The 19,810-nt window shown below is 55.6% G+C and overlaps 2 protein-coding genes across 3 annotated transcripts in view; one reads left to right on the top strand and one right to left on the bottom strand.

Annotated features, from left to right (window-relative positions):
• Positions 1–485: 485 nt before the first annotated feature.
• UPP2 (uridine phosphorylase 2) lies at positions 486–6,417 on the bottom strand. Of its 2 annotated transcripts, none has more exons than XM_031590827.2 (7): positions 6,230–6,415; positions 5,569–5,686; positions 4,829–4,987; positions 3,846–3,960; positions 3,146–3,355; positions 1,777–1,923; positions 486–1,390 (listed from the first exon to the last, which is right to left on the bottom strand). In XM_031590827.2, the coding sequence occupies exons 1-7, from the start codon at positions 6,253–6,255 to the stop codon at positions 1,218–1,220; spliced, it is 948 nt and encodes a 315-aa protein (XP_031446687.1). In that variant the 5' UTR covers positions 6,256–6,415; the 3' UTR covers positions 486–1,217. The 2 variants fall into 2 exon arrangements, with proteins under 2 accessions (XP_031446687.1, XP_089999560.1); XM_090143434.1 differs by having other exon boundaries at positions 1,233–1,467; positions 6,230–6,417.
• A 1,167-nt stretch (positions 6,418–7,584) lies between these two features.
• The window catches only part of ACVR1 (activin A receptor type 1), a 45,566-nt gene continuing 33,340 nt past the window's right edge, over positions 7,585–19,810 (top strand). The window contains exon 1 of the mRNA XM_031590825.2: positions 7,585–7,693. Coding sequence (XP_031446685.1) covers positions 7,686–7,693 — 8 coding nt within the window. The 5' untranslated portion in view covers positions 7,585–7,685. The remainder of the gene's footprint in view (positions 7,694–19,810) is intronic.

The following is a 19,810-nucleotide window of genomic DNA, read 5'->3' on the forward strand; positions in this document are numbered from 1 at the left end:
AGCAGAGGGTGAGGGTGAGTGGTGGGGAGACCAGGGTGAGAGGGGCCCAAGTGGGCCATCAGAGGGAGCCACGCAGTGGAAGAAATGGGGTAAGAGTTTTAAGCTGAGGGAGGGAAGATTGAGGTTGGATGTCACGGGGAAGTTCTTTGCTGTGAGAGTGGTGAGGTGCTGGAACAGCTGCCCAGAGAGGCTGTGGATGCCCCGTCCATCCCTGGAGGTGTTCAAGGCCAGGTTGGATGGGGCCCTGGGCAGCCTGGTCTAGTATGAAATGAGGAGGTTGGTGGCCCTGCATGTGGCAGGGGAGTTGGAGATTCATGATCCTTGAGGTCCTTTCCACCCCTGGCCATTCTGTGATTCTGGTGCCACTGAACCAGGCTGTGGGGTGAGACCGAGTGCTGCACAAATGGCCCCTTGGAGAAAGCTGATAAGTGTCCTTAGACTGAAACATTTTGTGCTTTTAATAATATTAGAGATACTATCTCGAGTTTTTGTGATATGTAATACTTTTATTTATCTGAGCATTGAATCCTGTAAGTCACTGTTCTAAAAACACCAAAATTCATTTGCAAGCATCCTTGTAAGTGAGCCTTCAAAACTGGAAGCGGTGTCAGTGGTGAATTGGCTGTGCTATGCGTGACCCCCGTGCAAGCCCTCCACCCCCACCCACGAGCAGTTTGGCCTTTTTACAGCATGGGGCAGTGCTCACAGACCCTGCCCACATCCTTGTTGGTTGGTGGCAGAGATGCTCCCTGCCCACTGGGTGCCTGGGCTGGGCTCTGGCCCCACAGAGTTCAGCAGGCTGCGCGAGTCCAAGAGCCCTTCTGACCACAGCGAGGAGCAGCAGCACTCACAGAGCAAGATGAGCTGTGTGTGCCATTTGCTCAGCTATCAGCACTGCACCCTGCACACTGCAACGTGTTTCCCTAATGAGGGGCATGGGGCAAAGGCACCCTGCAGGACAGTCCTTCCACGCACACGGCAGGAGCCAGAGGGGCACGCTCTTATTTCCTGAGCAGCACTGATGCAATTCCAGCTGTTTGAGACCCAGCACAACGCCAGCACAGCAGTGTTTGCAGTCACACCTCCCCTGCTTGCAGGCAGCAGTGCCTCTGCAGCTCTGGGGACGCGTGCCCGCCCCAGTCTGTCCTTCCTGCTTTCCAGGTCCACTTGCCCGTGGTGTGGGTTGGTGCCATGGTGGCGTGGGGATGGCAGTGCCCTCAGTCGCTGGAAGGCCGTGTGTTCCCTGCAGCAGCACGCAGCCCCAGGCGTCTCCGGATGAAGGCTGCCACCAGGCGCTGCGGCCGCTGCTGGTATTCCTGCAGCACCTCGTGGGATGCCCGGATCTGGTCCCCCTCCAGCCGGTCCAGGAGCGTTACGCAGACCACAGCGGCTGCAAGAAGGTCCAAGTGCTGCGTTGCAGGGGTGGCTGAACCCCACCGGGCTGTGCTGGGAGCTGCCGGGGGCTGCCTGAGGCGGGGCATCAGAAGGTGTGGGGTGGGCACGAGGCCGGTGAGATGGGACGTGGCTGCATCGCTGCAGCTGAGGGGTGCAGCCAGGCCATGAGAGGGGTGAGGCGTTACTTCCTGCTCTATCCAACAAGTACTCAGGCCTTTTGAAACAAGCTTGTTTTTTTTATTGAGCCGTGGCATTTGTTTTAGTGTGCTTTTTCTAATGGAAATTGCCAGGAATGCATTTTTGGCCTTCACATCAGCTCTCATAACACACAAAGCCCCACAGCCTGCAGGGAGGAGCAGGGCAGCCCGGGGCAGCACTCACCTCTCAGCCCGCACAGCCCGCACAGCGCAGCAAACGCCGTCGACTCCATTTCAATGTTTCTCACGCCAGCATCATGAGCTCGCTTTAAATACTCCAACTTTTTTTCATTGGAAAAAGAGCACAGAGCTCCATCTAATCTCCCTTGACCTTGAAAGGAAACAGAACCATCACTGCTCGCCCTCGCAGGCAGCAGGCGCAGTGACCCAGGCTGTCTGCAGCACCAATGTTTTGGCTGGAGCTGACCGAGTTTTCTTTTGCAGTCACCTCACTCATGCCCCAGTTAACCTGAACTCTTAAGGCCAGCACACCGTGTCTCTGTGTAGATCTAAAAAATCAGTGTAGGTTTACACTGTATAAAGTGGCACTGTGCTGGGGCAAACAAATGGTCACAGCCATCAGGTGGAGGTGTGCCAGGTTAAATCCAAACAACTCCAAGTCACTGTGGGAGAGGCAGAGCAAGTTGTGCAGAAAATCAGGGAGAGGAAAACCCCTCAACTTAGGTTTAGTTCTTTTAGGGACTGACTCTGGCAGCGGGCAGTGGGAGCTGTTTGCATGTGGCATTACTGGTCTCAGACGCACCACTCCCTGTGCTGCTCCCTGTGGTCCTTCATCAGGGGTCCCCAAGGACCCACCGCATGCGGTGCCCCCAGCCCTGGGCCTCCCCACAGCTGCCCTGCACCTTGTGCAGCCTCATTCCTCATGATGAGCAGAACCTGTGGCCACGCCAACCTGGGCATCTGACTGCTGTTCCTACTGTTAATCCCCTTAATGAATTTCTATTTAGATAAAATGTGGCCTTGAGGAACACACAGATGGTTGCATTCACAAGCAGAGGTTTATAGATAGTTCTCAGTCGATTAATTCTTCATTTATTACATTTCATCTACTCTGTAATCAGCACTTCATTTTGAAAAGGAAACAGTTCCAGAGTAACCGAAGCTTGTTTGCCCAAACGTCACACGCTTCCTGACACTCCTCTGGTGTTTGGCTAACATGAACTTACAGTCCTGTCCTGAGCAGCAGAGCATGGCTGTGGACCAGGGCTGCTTCTCGGCAGCCTGAGGCCATCGACCCCCACTGCTGGGGGTCCCAAGCCACCCACACTGCCATGCCACAGCTGGGCTGGGCAGCAGCCGCCTGATGGCTCTCCCTTCTGCTCCACCTCCACCTCCAGCAGTGCCAGCCATTCAGGTGACACTACGAATGTAACGAGGTGCCAGGTGCACACATGTCCCATCAGCAGAGGAACTCTTGGCCTGGCTAAGTGCTGGGATTCAGATTGCATGCTCTGAACTGACCCTGACACACCGCAGGACTGGCTGCACAGAGAGCTCTGCCCGTGGGGAAGGACAGCCAAAGCACATCTTACCTTCATAGAAGTCGTAGGTGCACATGGTGTGCCCGACGAGCGTGGGGAAGTCAGGAATGGCCTTACTGCAGGCCAGCAGCTCCTCCACAAGGCCCCCGTCCAGGTCGGTGCCCCGCACCACCACGTCGCCCAGCACCACCTGCTCGAAGCGCGGCTGGAAGCAGGCGTCCACCGCCCTGTCTGTGATCACCACGGAGCCGGCCTGCACCCCTGCAAAACCAGAGGCTGAGGCTCAGCCCGAGCTGCCGATACTGGCAATCTGCTGCGAGGCTTCAGCACCGCAAGTACCTGCATGTATCTGTGCGATGGGCTTTTAGTGAGTGAAGCAGGTGTGAGGGAATAATTGGTATTTGTGTGGTGGCACAGAGGTATACGTAAAGCGCACAGAATCGGCACATGATGAATGACTGGGAGCGTGCTGAGTGACGGCACTTTAATTGCTGATGGGTGCAGAGCCATGCCCTGGCACCAGGCCGTGCAGGTGTGAGCAGCACCGCTGCCCCAGCAGGCATAACAAAAATGTGCTCTGCTAAGCCGGTCACCAGGATTGTGCTGGGTTTGAACCCAGAATAAAGTATCATGTTATCTGACACATGGGGGCCTGACAAAATGCAAAGGCTCATAATGACATGACTAATTGCTGAGAAAAAAAAAATTGCTAATAGCCTTTTGCCTGGAAAGAAGAGCCGGGACAGCTCACCTAAGCCTCCAGAAGTACCGATGCGTATAATGGTGACGTCTCGGCATTTGGCATGGTGCAGCAGTTTGATCAGCTCGTGAAGCATGATGGACACAGAAGGGATGCCCATTCCGTGCTGTTGAGAGAAGAAAGAGCCATTCTGTAGGTGCTGGATGGGTGATGGCAGTGAGCTCAGCATCACACTCTCTTCCCACTGCAGAGGCCAGCAGGTATTATCAAGGGGAGCTCTGTTCCTGCAGCCTGCCCAGGTGGAGCTCCCGGCCCCTCCTGCCCTCAGTGCTGTGTTGGGGAGCCAGTGCCACTGCTTGGGGCTGGCAGAGCCCTGCAAAACTCGTGCCCCCCCCTGGTGACCCTTGTCCTGCTTCTACACCTCCCATCTCAGTTCTTTGCACCATCGTAGGCACCAGCCTGCTCTTGGCTTAACCTTTAAAAGTACAAGATGCTCAGGAGTATGGCCTTTTTTCCTACGATAAAGGCCTCCCCTTTTTTTCTTTTAGCCAAGGCAGCGAGCAGCGGGGTACAAGGATCACCTGCAGAGCTGATCCCCAGGATATCAGACTGATTCCCTCAGCCAGGTTGGACTTGCCTTTGTCAGAGGAATCAGATGGGATCCGTGCCATGAGAGCAGCGCCAGCGCCAGGCCCCCTGCAGGCCAGCCCAGCACCCAGCGCTGTCCTCAGGGAGTAACCACTAACAGGGGAGGTTCTGTCCAAACAACTCGAGTCAGGGGAATACCTTCAGCCACACTTCATAGTTTGTGCAGGATGGGAAGTGTTTTTACCAGGAACTGTCACACTGCTCATCTCATGAGCAAAATACCCACACGCTCATTTTGAGCACCATGTTTTTTAAATAGCGAACACAGCTGAGCTGAGAGCCTGTGCCGGAATGAATATTGGGGACGGGTTGGTGGCTGGACTTGATCCAACCTGAATTATTCTGCGAGTAGCTGAGAGCAGAGGACAGGGCAGGGCTGCACTCACGCTGATGGAGAGCAGCGGTCCCACGCGGTACATGGCGTAGCGGTCCGTCCCCGCGCAGATGTCGGCCAGGTCCTCCCCATCGCCCTCCAGCCCCAGCTCCTTGTGCATGAACTGCGCAAATGCCCTCATCCTGTTCGGGCTGCCGCCAACGCAGACGAACTGAGTGTAAAACGCAGATGTGTTGGCAGCGTTGTCTACAACAGGTACCGCGATTCAGCCTTCAGCGCGGCGGGGTCCGCAGCGGGATGCTGCCTCCTCGGAGCAGCGCAGGGCACTGCAGCGCTGCACGCAGCCGGGCTGCGCTCCCCGGAGCCGGGCAGGCCTGGGCTGGAGCGGCCGAGCCGCCGAATCTGGGTGGGTATCGCTTCCAGGGCAAGAAAATCGGCAATAACTCCACTGTCGTACATTCAGCAAATGTAAGCTGCCGGTACGCCTGGCGACAGCAGAGCCAAGCCAGATGTTAGCTTGTTGTCTAATTTATTCTATCAGCAGCATCAACTGCAATTAGAGAGCGCTGCTGATGACACAGAGGCCACGGAGGCGGGGAGAAAAGGGACACGTTTTCACAGTATTCATGCTAAAACAGTGCTGCCCAAATGCCGGAGCGGACCGACCCTCGGCTGCAGAGCAGCTGCTCTCCGGCAGGAGCACACGCGGCCGGGGGGCCGCACTACGGTACGGCAGCACCGTGCGACGAGAAAAAGAGCGAGCCGCCCCCGGCTTCTGCCCCTGCCGGTTACCTTTACGTCCCCAAACATAGCCGGCAGGTCGTGCGTCTTCGTTCCCAAGTCCAAATGATACAGGACGTCCTCGTCCATCGCCTCCAGGTGCGGGTTTTTGATGTGGACGAACCCACCGCTGCGGGGAGACGGGGTGAAGGTGGGTGAGCGGGGCAGCGGGAGGGCAGGCAGCCCGGGGGGGGCGGAGCACGGCCGGGGACGGGGCGAGGTGGCAATGAGGGGCAGCCGCCCTCCTGCCAAGCCCTGCTGCCACACGGGGGGCCTTCCGCGTTACAGCTCTCGATACCGGTAACCCCTTCCGTGTCTTTCTCTCTGGCAGAAGGGATTTCTCAGTATTTGTCGTCAGTTCGTCAGTGGCGGCCCCAGCTGCTCCTTTGGTGGGGCTCTGCCAGAAGCGCCCGGCAGGTAACACGCTGCGCCACGTCACACGGAACGGCTTTTTAACGGGAATTTTATATTCGCGTGCCCAGCAACGCAAGCACTAACTGAGAATCGGGACTGTGCGGGCGCCGGGACGTCGGCTCGCCCTGCCTGTCCACGTGCTTTAATTAACGTAAAGCAACAAACAGCGGAGATCGATTTCGTAAATCGGGCTTAAACAAGCCCAGAGAACGGTTTTCCCGTCCCGGTAACAGCAGCTCAGAACCCGCCCGGGACTCACCCCGAATAACGCGTCGTTTCGGTCATGACGGCTCCACCGGAGGCGGCCCAAAGCGGGAGCGGCGGTCACAGCGCCCGCAGCGGCTCCGTCCGCGGGCTGCCGGGGTCGGGAAGAGCCCCGCGGCGCTCCGCACGGCTTAAATGCCCTCTCCCCGCTCGGCGCGTTGCTCAACACCCGCGGCGGACCCACCTCCCCTCCCGCCCCCCCCGTCCTCCCGCGGGGCCGTTCCTCCGCCGCCGCCGCCCGTTGGCCGCGGAAGCCGCTCCGCGCCGCCGGGAGCCGCGGATTGGCCGCCGTCGCGGGCTGTGCCGCCGCCGCCCCGGCCGCGCCCGCCGCGTGTCCGCTCGCCCTTTGCTCGCCGCCGGCGGCCGCCGCGTGGCCGACACATGTGCGGAGCGGAGCGGGGCGGCCGTGCGGGGCGGCTCCACGTGACGGGATCGTGCCCCGCGGCACCGCCCACCGCCCAGGAGCGCCCGGAGCGCCGCGCTGCCGCCCGCGCCGTGCCGTGCCGTGCCGTGCCGTGCCGTGCCGTGCCGTGCCCCGGGGCCGCGCTGCCGCTGCCGGGCACGATTTCAGCGCGCGGGGAGCTTCGCCGCTCAGCACTGGGAAGTCGCCCGAAAGCCGAGCGAACCGCGGGTCGGGGTGCGGCGGGGCCGGCAGCAAAGAGACGCAGTGCGGATCACCGCCGCGGGCTGAGCGATGACCGCGCGCCGGGCGGCTTCGGGCGAAAACAAAACGGAGAAGAGAAACTCGTGCACGGGTCGAGGCGCTCGTACCGCAGCGCGCGCCGCTGCCGCGCCCGACAGCCGACAGCCGCTGCCCGACGGCTCTTCAACAACGCGCGGCGCCGCAGCGGCGCTTCTGCAGAGGCGGCGATTAAAGGCGCGTTTTGCGTTTTAAAGCCCGGTCTCGTTTCTCCGTCTGTTGCCCAACGGCCTCTTCCTTCGCCGCTTGCGGCTGCGCTCCGCTCTGCGCACAGCGCGGGGCGGGACGGCGGGGCGCTCGGGGCCGGCAGAGGGCGGCGGGGGGGGGGCGGGGCGGCAGCGCGACTCGTCGAGGCTGAGCGGGCGGCCGTCGCCGCCCCGCGCTCTCCGGATCGCGCCGCGCAGCGACGGCGCAGGACGGGCGCCGCCCGCAGCCGCGGGGACGCGCCGCGCGGGATGCCGGGAGCGCCGGGGTGCCGCGCCGCCGGCAGGGGGCGCTCGGAGGACGGGCATCGCCGCGTCGCGTCGGCGGCAGGAAGTGACGCGCGGAGCCCGGCGCCCATTGGCGGACACCGCGGGCGGGTGACGCCCCCCGCCCCGCCCCGCCCCGCCCGCCGCCGCCGGCCCATTGTCAGCTGCGCGCCGCCGCGGGGCATGCGGGGGGGCCGCGCGCCCGGTCAGCGCCGTGCCCTCCGCGCGGCCGCCGCGCCGCCGCCGCCCATGGCGAGTCCGCCGTAGCGCCCGCCGCAGCGATGAGGAGGTGAGTGGGGGCCGGGCGGGGAGCGGCGGCGTCTCCTCGGCCGCGGGGGGAGCGGTGGGGCTCGCGGCCTGCCCAAGAGGCGGCCCTGGAGGCGGAGGCCGGGCCGGGGGCTCGCAGCGGGGCCGCGGGCTGCGGGGCCGGGCGGCGGCGGCGGCGGCGGCGGCCCTGCGAGCGCGGCCCGTGCCGGTGTGCGGCGCCCCGGGGCAGCTCCGCTCCGCTCCGCCGCGCCGTCCTGCCGTCCCGCCGCCTCGGCCGTGCACAAAGGCGCCCCGGGCTCCGGCCGCTCGCCTTCCCGCGGGCTGCGGCTCCTCGGGGGGCCGCGCGCCTGCCGTCTCCGGAGGCGGCCGAAGACGTGGCGAGCGGAGTCGCTCGCCGCAGGAAGGCTGCGGTAAAATGGGGCCGGGCGCTTCGGCGCCCCGTCGGCCGTAGCGAAGCGGCCCCGGCGGCTGCGGCGCTCCGGGCGGCGCTGGGGAGCCGTGAGGTGCGGCACGGGGAGCCGCGCTGCGCTGTGAGCGTGACGGAGCTCCGGGCGCCTGAAATTCCCCTCTGCGATCGGCTCTGCGTGCCGCCTTCCCACCTCAGCTCCAAGCAGACCGCGGCCGACCGCGGTGCGGCGGGCGCTTTGCCGGTGCCCTCCCACTTGCACGCTCCGAGCTCTGGTGCTGCTGGACGAGTCCTCGGTTGCCTTGAGGCTGGAATGGGCGAAGCCGAGGCCGCGGCCGAGGACGGGTGTTGCTCTCAGCCCCCGGCTCCTTTGGCCGTACCGACTTGTGGAAGGCATCCCTGGGTCTGTGTGGGGGAGCAGGAGGTGCCAGAGGTGCCCCATCTCCCTCCGCCACGCCTGCCGTGGCCCTGGAGCCCCCGCCGGCAGGACCGGCCGCTCTGTGCTGACTGCTGCCGTCCCACCTCGGGACGAGCTCTGCGCCTGCTGCTCTGACTCAGATCAACCTGCACCGTCTCGGGTTTTAAGTCATCGGCTTTTAAATTGTCAGCTTTTACATGCTGAGCTGTAGCGAGGCCAGCAGCGTGGAAGGCGAGGCTGATAGTTAAATGAAACAGCCGGAGGGAAGAAAGCTGTTTCATAGATTTCTTGTTTTAGTTCTTACGGCATGGTATTGAAGTTACAGATGAGAAAGGGAAATCCTGCTGGCCTTCTGCTGGTGGTGCTTTGGAGACTCCGTTCACAGCCTCTCCCCAATTTCTGTTGAGCAGTAACTCTTGGAAACCCGGTTCCTTGCAACTTACTTTATACGTGTGTAATGGGAAGCATTTTGGTGTGCAGCTGTTGAGGCTGTTACCTCCTGCTTATATTCCATAGTGAATACTGGGGCTGTGTTGGTTAGTGTGAAATGCATTTGTGAGGGCAGCAGTGGTGCCTGCAGAAGTTCAGCTTCACCCTCCTCAGACTAAACTGACACAATAACTTTGGTCACGTTATCTTTTTGGAGCTATTTAACACGCTTTGAGACACCACAGTTCTCCTCGTGCCATAGAAGCCAGATACTTGATATTCCTGTGGTTGTTTACACTCTTCTACATTAACATGCATTAAGTTGGCTGCATTTTTTTCTGCTGAGGCGATGTGTTAAAGCTGACCTCTAGTACCAGTTATTAAGATCCTTTAGTAGGAGAAGGAGAATGCGTTGAGGAGCTGAGGTGAAAGGGGAGGGCTAAATATAGCCACTTCCTGCAAAACTTATCTGTTTTTGACAGGACGTCTTCCCAATGTACAGAAAGGCTTTCTTTTGCTGCTTTGCTGCTCGTGGTAGCGTTCTGGCCATCCACAGTCTGGCTCTGTTGGTAGGTCCCAATGTGTACGGAGAAATACAGGGAAGCATCACCAATGCTCTGGGGAGGGAGGTGTGGGGCAGCCCCACTGAGCGCAGCACTGCTGCCCCGCGGCTGCCCAGCACAGAGCTGCCTCGTGCTGTCTTGCCCAGGTTGCCCAGCACACCGCAGCAGACATGTGGAATCATAGAATCATTTGAGTCAGAAGGGACCCTAAAGGACACATAGCCCAACTCCCTTGCACTGAACAGGGATGCCCACAGGTAGATCAGGAGCTCAGAGCCTGGTCCTGCCTGACTTTGAATGTCTGCAGGGATGGGGCACCCCCCACCTCTCCAGGCAATCTGTGCCAATGCCTCAGTGCACTTATTGTAAAAATTGTCTTCTTTGTATCCAATCCCAATCTCTCCTCCTTTAGTTTGAAGCCCTTTCCCCTTGTCCTGTCACAGCAGACCCTGCTGAAGAGTCTGTCCCCTTCCTTCTTACAGCCCCTTTAGGTACTGCAGGGCTGCTCTCAGCTCACCTCAGAGCCTTCCTTTCTCCACGCTGAACAGCCCCAGCTCTCAGGCTGTCCAGGGATTTTTGTGGCCCTGCTCTGGACACGCTCCAACAGCTCCATGTCTCTCCTGCACTGAGGACTCCACATCTGGATGCAGTGCTCCAGGTGAGGTCTCACAGCGCAGAGCAGCCGTGCAGGATCCCCTCCCTGACCTGCTGGCCACGCTGCTTTTGGTGCAGCCCAGGATCAGGTTGGCCTTCTGGGTCACGAGGGCACAGTGCTGGTTCATGTCCAGCTTTCCACCCACCAGTATCCCCGGCTCCTTTTGGGCAGGGCTGAAACACATCACAGAGCTTATTTGGGAGGGATGCAGGTGTGAGAGGGATAAAATTGGTTCAATGCTCCCACAGCCCTGCTCAGGCCTTGCTTTGCTCTCCGAAACCATGGGAAGGGATGATCAGTAGCAAAGAATCTCCTTGGAGGTAGGAGGCAAACACAGGCAGTGAAACAACATCAGTGTGGTGGTGGGTTTATTTTATTTGCCAGCTGGTACTCTGAAGCAATGCTTAAATATAATGAAGTCTGATGTTAAAATAGGATCTAGGAACAGCCGCCATAAATAGCCAGGCCCCCTTTTTAACCCCTTCACTCCTGCCAAAGGGGAAGAAATAGTACTTGAATTTGTTCCCATTCTTAGGTATTTGGGCTCTCAAAAGAAGATTGCAGTGTCTGCTCTTGTATCTTTTAGTCTCTTCTGCGTACAAACAGGTTAAAATCTCAGCCTGCTTGCCTGTGCAGCTGTATACAGCGACAGGAGATCACAGCAGTGTGCCAGATGTAGTAGATTTCAGAGTGGGAATTGCTGTCTTCCATCCTTTATGTGAGGATTCACAGGGCTCCAGTGGGCCGGGTTGTGGGTTGGCCCTCACACGGCTGTGCCAGCGTGCTTGGGATGGCTTGTCTGAGACCTGAGAGTAACCAGGAGCATAAGAACGGAGGAGCATGTTGGTCACAGTGTGCTCTGATGGGGGCTAAGAATGCACCTTCCGAGCATGCCTTCCGTGGAACTGAAAAGCCATGTACGTCTGTGAAGTAAGGAATGATGGTATTTCTTGGTGTTGGAAACCTAACTTCAAATAGTTTGGAAGGTTTTTTTGAGATCATCAACTTAGAAACAGCTGTTGACTGCAAAATATAGAGAATTTCATGGAAGTGCTTTCAAGAAGCTCTTCTTCTTTCTTGGCTATTTTTGCAGTTATAACCCAGTTTCAGAGCAGTGCTTTCGAAAGCACGGAGCTCTATGTGGATGGGAACGTGGCTGTAACCGAGGTTCCCAATGGGCCGGGCTGTGGGTGTGCCTTCCTGGAGATCCGGCCCTCGCACACGGCTGGTGCCTGCAGGCTGCCCGCCCCGTGGTGTGGCTGTCCTGGGCCTTGCTGCTCTCTGAACTTTGCCTGGCTGATGAGATCAGCAGTGACCGTGATTAGAAAAGCTGGGTTAATTGCCGCTGCCTTTGTGTTAATTCTGTGGGACGCTGACTTTTCTGGATGGATCGTCAGGACTGCGTTGCTATTGCTGGTAACGCAAAAGAAGGATTTTGGAAAGTTGGTGGTGTTCTTTATTAGCAGTTCAGGTGCTGACCGACCCTGTGATTCATCTGCTGGTGAATAGTCAACATCAGGCGCTGCATCACCGTCTCAGCCGGTTATTACACGATCCCGCCTTCAAACAGGGCTCCTTTGATCTGTGCTTTCCTTTGGTGCCGGGCTCGTCCCACCCGCGGGCACGGCTCTGGGCCCGGCAGGGAGAGCGGGCCGTGCTGGGGCGAGGAGCTGCCCGGCTCCACTGGGAGCGTGTTCTGTGTCCTTTGTGCCTGCAGAGTAGTGTGCTGCCCACACCTCAGCGCCTCTCCGACCCCCAGTGACGTCCCTCATGCTACGAAGGCAGCGTAGCTCTGCGAGCCATTCGGGTGACTGCTCGGCTTTGTTCTGCGAGGTTCTGTGAGCTGCTGTGGGCACGGTGTGGCTGAACTTCTGCTGGGGAGAGAGGCTCTGAGCGTCTGTGGAGATGGCTGTAATGTGAGGCCGTGGCTGCACGTCGTGTGGGAGCCGGGAATGCAGCCTGTAGTCAGCGGTGTTGAAATGTACGTCCAGCTGTGAGGGGTCAGGTACGGAGTGACTGCTGTGGGACATCTGAGGGTGGTTTTCTGCTTTATTTTAAGAAAGGCGTTAGGTCTGTTCCTGGGCCTGTGGGCAGGCCTTTGGGTGCAGAGGGCTGGATGCAGTGTCAGGCTGGGGAGTTTGCCTCGCTAGAAGCATGGGGCAGAACAAAGATGGTAACCTTCCCATGCTGTGTCCTCATTGCTTCTCCCTCAGCCTCTGCTCAGGGGCACTTCTGCAGCCAGCAGGTTATTGTGGGTCGGGTGCACCTCTTGTTCTCTTTGCTCCTGTTGAGCTGTGTAGGTGACTGAATGGTTGCCGATACAAAGCGGCTTATGTGGATGAGCACATTCCCTTCTTCAGATGCTCCTGAGAGGGTCTGACCCTGTTTCTGTTCAGCCACGTGCTGTGCTCCTGAAAAGACGTGTGTGGACATACCTGGAGCTTGTTGCAAGTTATCTCAGGTCTGTTTTAAAGGAAGGAAGACCTCCAGTTTGGTGATTGGACTGTTTGTCTTGGCTGAAATGAAATGAGCTGTACCTTGAACCAAGATGGGCTGAGTGGAGGAGAGCACTGCTGCTGTTAGTCAGCTTTTCTGCAGACACGGAGGTGATGCACAGCTCATGTGCTCTCCATGCCTGGAACACTCCTTTCTGCTGCACTGAGCCACGGCACTGCCTCAGTTGAGTGGAGGTGAGCAGGAGGAGCTCGTGCTGTTGCACAGGGTGGCCGTGCCCAGCTGCGCTCGGCAGAGGTCGGGCATTTCTTAGGACAAGAAGCTGCAGACCTTACCTCTTAGCTAATAAGCTGCAGAACAGAATCCAACAAACACCTCTTCTAATTGCAGGTCTGCTGCTTGTCTGGCGTGTATCCTGTAACTGCAGGAGCAGGTTGGCAGCCCTTTGCCAGCTCCCTTTGGCTGGGTGGATAGCTTGGAGGCTAGAAGTGGCTTCCTTTTGAAGTCCTGCAAGCTGCTGATGGCTGCTTTCATGACTGTGTGCCTCAGCAGGCCCCTGAGCCTGGGCTGCTAATGGCCTGGGGTTGCAGCCTGAGCCGCCCCGCACTCAGCACTGCAGTTGCGCAGGCCTTCAGCTCGGTGTGGGTGCCAGGGAGGCAAGCAGCCCCGCTCATCCCTCTCCACGTGCTGCTCTTTCTCCTATTCTGGTGCTTCTGTGGCCATGTAATGAGCTGGGTAAGCGTGTTAATTTTGTTAAAGTTCAGCTTGGCTTTGCTGAACTAGTTCCAACAGGGATCGATTCGTAGCTCAGTTCTGCGCTGCCCAAGCTGGGGTTGGGTGGCTGCCTGCAATGGCCGTGGGTGCGGGGTGGGAGTAGAGGGGAGGTCTGCATCCCCCTGGGAGCAAACGTAGTGTTAAACAAGATGTGTGTTTGCATTAGTCAGTCTGAACCAGTCTGTGCTATTTAGGGCTCTCCACTGCAAAGGAGTTGTCTCTTGTGTTTGTGTGGGTGGACTGGAACAATTAAGTCCTTTCAAGGCTGAATCTTAAAAGAGAAAATGAAATGAAAAGATAGTGGCTTGGTTTAGGAGAGAGTAAATTAATTGTAACGTGTTATGCTAAAGGAAAGATAGCTGGTATCTTGCAGGTTGTTTATTACTGGCAAAAATCACATTAAAATTCTTCTTGACTTCATTCAGCATCACAGTGCTTCGTTGCTCACCTGAAGTGCTGCTTCTCATGGGACTGGGCTGCAGTGTGACACAAGGCTGTGCTGGGCTGCAGTGTGACACAAGGCTGTGCTGGGCTCCGTGTGGCTGTGCAGCCGATGTGTGGGCAGCTCCCCACTCCTTGCTGTTGGGGTGCACAGCTTTACCATTTTAAGTTTGGATTTTAAACACTGTCCCAAATTAAATGATAAAAATATTTTAGAGATACCATTATCTCATGAAAACAATATGGATGCCTGATCTTCTACAAAGGAAGAAATGCAGGGATCGTGCTTTTGGTGGAAGTGGTTACAGCTGAAATGCTGCCCTGGGTATCTGCTCCCAGTGACAGGGCATCACTGCAGGTTCCTTGTCTTCCACTCAGCCTGTGTGTAGGGGCTGAGTGATAGAACCTGTGTGCATGCTGATGAAAGGCCAGTGTCACAGTACCTTGGCAGGACTATTGTCACCCTGGGGCTCCTCATCTCCAGGGTAACTAGGTGTAAACGTAGTGCTGGAGGGCCCATCTCTGCTAATCTCTGTGCAGGGCCTGCCTTCTCTGAAGACTTGCACAGGGCCTTCCTTTGATGGGAAGTTCTCTGCCCCTCTGCCAGCAGGGTGCCCTGTGTGCAGGCGAGCTAGCTGGGCACAGGGCTGAGAGATTTGTGGCTACTATGAAGGCTACATCAGGGGAACATCAGCCCTTACATAATTGGAGCCCTTCTCTGTCCAGGAAGAAGCACACAAACTGTGTCAAATCACCAGGATTAGAAAAAGCTCCTCTCAAGTTAGCAGAGGAACGCGGTGCGGTGCACAGCCGGTGCCTGGTGCTGGCCAGGCACCATGCCTCGCTCTGTTCTTGTGGTCCCTCCCATGGGCTTCTGCTGTCAGGACACCACGTCTTAAAATTTCTTCCACACCTCCTTGGCTTTGCTTTCGCTATCTCTTTCAACCTCAAATTAGTTGGTTGTCAAGTAAGCCTGCACAAATGTGCCAGGAATGCCATGTAGACACCTCTGCGTGTGTTTGTGGACCCACATGTTTGCATCAGCCTCTAGTAGAGAGCAAGCTAAATGAATAACGTGTTCCAGCTTGCTTAAACAGAAGACTGGTTTTCTGTTTTGGTGGAGGCGTTTTACACGTATGTAGAGCTCATGTCCTTTCCTCTGAACCAAACCTGTGCATATCTGCTCTGCAAAGGCTGTTGTAGGGTCTGAAGCTGTTTATACCCTTCCCCCACCCATGTTCCTTGCACCTGCAGTATTTTAAGGAATGAGTATATCAGTATGACTATTTTTAAATAGTGGTATTTGAATCCCAAGCACTGCCAAAATACCTCAAAAGAAATACAGTGTTCCTATGCCTTGTGCACGAGTGGCTTTTTGGTGGAAAAGTCTTGAACTTGATCTGTTTAGTTAGAGTTTGTATGGTGGTTGTTTGTTAGACATTCAAATAAAACACTGTACTCTGATGTCCAGCAAAGTGCAGGATTCCAAGGGAATTTTATTTTTTCCATTAGAAGGGGCAAAGTGATGAGCAATCGAAAGCCATAAGACCAAATCCAGTTCTAGGAGCTATTAGTTCTTATGGGGTTACTGGAGTCTCTGGTGGGGAAACTGGCGTTTGAATCTGCAGTGCTGTTGTAGGTCTACTTTTGCAAAGGGCCTACTTGGAGTAAATCTGCCTTTATTCCTGGTCGGATCGTGTTCCTGGAGTATGTCAAACTTTGATGCATGGTCTGCTGGTAACGATGCTGATTGAGCTCCCAGTGCAGGTGTTCTTTATTCTAAGAAAGACCCTGTTGTGTGTAGACGAGAGTACTGAAGGCCATGAAATGTTACTTATCTAATTTTAGTTATCTGCTGGATACAGGGCCCTGGGGAGTGAAATAGAGCAAATGGAAGAAGGGAAAGAACTTGAAGTTGCTCTGCAAGCTGAGTTAACAGAGCCACTGCCCACCCACAGGGGTGGATTGAGATGAAAGGAGGGGATTGGAGGATGTGCTTTATTTTGAGGGAATTAGATGCAGTTCAGGGGCTGCTGTTGCCCTGCACCAAGCCTGTCCTTAGCCCTTGCTCTGCTGCAGGAGTCCTCACAAGCGCCCAGCTCAGAAACAGCAAGAGCCATCCCTGGAGCTTCTCCTGTGCAGGCAAGCCTTTAACTTGCAGCTCTTGCAAGACTGCTGTTTTCCAGTGCGTGTCCTTCTGCCAAGTCTTGTGGAACTTAATGGCTCTCCAGAGACCTGGCTGAAGAAATCAACAGGTTCCTCTTCAGACAGCGGGAGAGGTAGGAGGAGGCATATCTGTGGTCTTGGCTGTGATTGGGAAGAGGAGCAAGTGCACTGCTTCAGGCCAGTGTGTGCCTTAAGGTAACTGGCAGCCAAAGCAGTGAGCAGAGCCCACTTTTCTTAGGGAGGGGAGGAGCTGAACTCACCACTTCTGAGTGCATTTGAGTTAGGGCACTGGGCTTTTGTATCAAGGTGTGTGTGAAGGCTCTTCCATTCCTGGTGCTGTGTAGTTGACTCCTTTCCCTGATCAGTACTCTGAACTCTTTTTGCTCCTGAAACTCTTGTCGCAGGGCAGAGTGCTGCAGGGTTATGTGCTGTGGGAGGGAACTTCATGGAGAATCTGAGCGAGCGGAGGGGCTTCCTTCAGGATGTTGGGCAAAGAGGGCTGCAGGACGTGGGTGCAGGCAGCTGAAGGGAGGCAGGAGGCAGCCTGGCACTCAGAAAACCAACACCGGCCGTAGGGTCACACCTGAGCAGTTCTGCTACCAACACAGGTAGCTGCTCAGGGCTGTGTTCTGCACAGTGGGCAGCGGGCAGCAGTGGGGACCCTGGAGGCCTGGCTGTGCTGAGCCAGCATTGCTGGGGCTTTCTTGTTGGGTGTGCTGTGCTGGGAGAGGCTCCTTGCTGAGCTGCTCACTGGTGTGAATGTCAGAAAATTAAACCACCACCAGACAGAAAGGAATGCTAAGGTGCACACTGTAACCTTTAGTTTTGGTGTGCCAACAAAGTGTAAAAGGATATGAAGTGTGTATTTTTTCTCTCAAAAGTTCTGAAATATTCTTTAAAGTAAGGCTTTTGACACATTTCATGATGACCGTATGAAACAGGTGTTTGGTTGCATGTGAAGGGTTCTCCTGGACACAAACGTGTTGTGTTTGCAGAAGTTGGTGCATCCTGAAGCCATCCTGCTTTTCCTTAGTTCTGGTGGTGCTGTGAGAACAGATCCTCTCTTTCTCCAAAACTCATGATTTGAAATCATTGTCTTCCTGTAGTGAGTGTGTGAGTAACAGCTCGTTCTTTGGTTTTGTGCTTGCTTTATTTTGGAGGCTTCTTGTTCTCTGTGTTGAGCTCCAGGAGGCTCTCCAGGAAGATGGCAGTGCCTTAGGATGGCTTGTGTGCACTGCTCTGGTGCTGCTGAAACATATGGGGGGATGTGATGTTCATGGGAGACTGCTGATTTTTCTCATCTTGAAAGTCTGTCTTTCTTACAAAAACAAACGAAACCAAGAAAAAGTTTTCTCTGTTCCAAGTAAGTAAGTAGAACAGATAAGCACAGTAAAAGTCTTCTGTGTAATGCATGTTTAAAAAAAAAAAAAAAAAGAATAAAATCCTTTGAGTTAAAACCTGTGAATCTAAAACTTAGCTCTCCATGGGGGATTTTCTGGAAGTCAATGGGATGTGCCCTTGGGAGATGCTCGGCCTGGGATCTTTAAGAAAGACTTCACCTTTGCTACTGTGCATTTAAAATCTAAAATGTTCCAATTAACCTACATGGCTGAACTGTTTGGCCTTTTGTTGAATTCGCATTTCTGGTTTTTTGTCTTCGTAAGAGCAAATGGCACGTTGTGAGTCCAGCTGGTTGAACGCTTGCCCTGACTGTGTGCTGAGGGTGATGGATTACTGGTGATGGATGCTCCCTCCCATCCTGTGACTCTGAGATCTCCTCCAAGCTTGTACAGTGTGCTGATTTGCTGCAGGGATGTCACCAAGCTGACACTCAGGCTGGTGCTGCTGGCATTGAACCCTTGTGTGCTGCTGGGGGGAGGGGAGGCAGGCTGGGTGCTGGAGGGGCAGTGGGTCTGCTGGTTTGGGTGGTCTCTTTCTTGCAGAACTAGCACAGTGCTGCTATAAGCCTGTCTTCCAATAGTAATTGCATTCTCTTTGATTGATCTCTTGGTTGGGATAAGCAAAGATTCACAGTGTTAACTATGGGGACTGTCCCTCCCCACTACTGCATGCCAGCACAGCATGCTCCCAGTAACAGTCAGAAGTTCTATTCTTCGCTTTCATCCCCTGTTGTTTGTTATTAACGAGGTTGCTTTTTTCCTGGGAAATAAAGTTAGCATTTAATTGGTCTTACCAGTATCTTCATTTATGTTGGACAATGATTAACCTTTGTTAGAGAACAAAATATAAATGCAAAGCCAGACACAAAATCCATTCTTCAAATTGTCGCTCAGCTCGGTGATTTTAGTTGCTTTAACCGCTGTTCAGCCTGGATGTGTTGAAATACCAAGCCCCAAAGAGTGTAGTCCACCATGCAGATGGAGACTGCTGTTCTGAAAGCTTCAGAAAACCAGGTAAAATTCCACATAGGGTATTTTGACCTTGAATTTTGCTTAGCTTTGCTTTGAATCATTGTGCTAATAATACAGTGACTCAGGATGGTTCATCTTGCTTTCTGTAGCTACTTTTTTTTCTGGTAGTAGCCTGAAGAAACCTCCATCCCGTGCATCCTGCTGAGTGCAGAGCTCTCCGTCATGTATGGCGCTGCTGTAATCAGGAGCATTGGGTGTTCTGCCTTACCCAGCATACAAGCTGAGCAGGGAGCACTGGGGCTGTGAAGTGCTCTGAAAGAACCTCTTGCTGTCGCCTTAGCATTTCTAAGAATAAGATTTGGGGTTGGAAGGAGGAGACGGGAGTGAAGATGGAGTGCAGTCATACAAGTGAGGAAGGACTAAAGGAACCTTTCTCCTCTCCAGGAGTAGGCTCCTCTGATGGCAGTGTGGTATATCATCGCCCCTGGAGCGGTCTGGGAAGGATGGAAATGTTCAGTACAGGGCTGAAATCACCCTGGGCAGCACTGCCTTCCCAGGGCAGCCCGTGCAGACCAGCTGGATTTTCAGGTGGCCAGGGATGGTTTTCCCTGCGGAGCAGTACAGACCTGGAGAGATCCCCAGCTACTGCGGATCGCCCCTCCCCAGCACTGCTGGTTTGGCAGCTCTGCCCCCAGCGTGCTCACCACAAAACGACTTTGAAGCTCTTTGATTTCTTTGCCGCCCCACCTGTGGGAGCCATGTGTGGGGTTGGCCTGGTGTGACGGGGTGCTGGAGCCCCTGCCCGCAGCCTGCCTTCTGTGCCGCCCGTGGCCGAGCTGCCTGGCTGCCTGCTCCCACGTGGGCCTGCTGCCTCTGCTTGCTCAGAGCTGCAGCAGTTGCTGCTGGACTTCAAAACAAGCAAACAATGCAGAAATGAGACGTGTAGTCACTGCTGGAAAGTAACGTGTGGTTTCAGGTCCCTCTAAGCAGCTTTGGGTAAGAAGTCATCTCTTACAAAGGGTTGTTATTTAAAGATCTGTTACTCAGAGTTTCGTGTTTCTTGCAGCAGTGTTTTTTAAACCTCCAAACCAGTGTTAACTTGTGTCCTGCAATGCTTGTCTTCACTAAACCCCACTGCAGCATTGCTAACGCTCTGTGTCACGGCCAAGGGCCCTGCTGTCTCTCAGTGGGTGATACGGAAGAAAGGAATGGGGTTGTTGATCCAGCTACAGAAAGTGCTTGGAGGTGGTGGATTGCTTTCAGTTCACTTCAAGAATAAATAAAAATGAGCCAACTGACTTTCACATTGTTCTGCTGTGAAGCACATGCATGAAGTCTCAGGCCTCAGGTCCCTGTTTGTCACACAGTGAGGAGCGCATGGTTCAGGCACCATTCAGTGCTTTGAATGCTTGAACATCAATGCAAATTCTGTCAGAACCCTTTGCAGGCAAGCTGCAAATG

The sequence above is a fragment of the Phasianus colchicus genome, chromosome 7 (assembly GCF_987193195.1).
Source record: "Phasianus colchicus chromosome 7, bPhaCol1.hap1.1, whole genome shotgun sequence".
NCBI lineage: Eukaryota > Metazoa > Chordata > Aves > Galliformes > Phasianidae > Phasianus > Phasianus colchicus.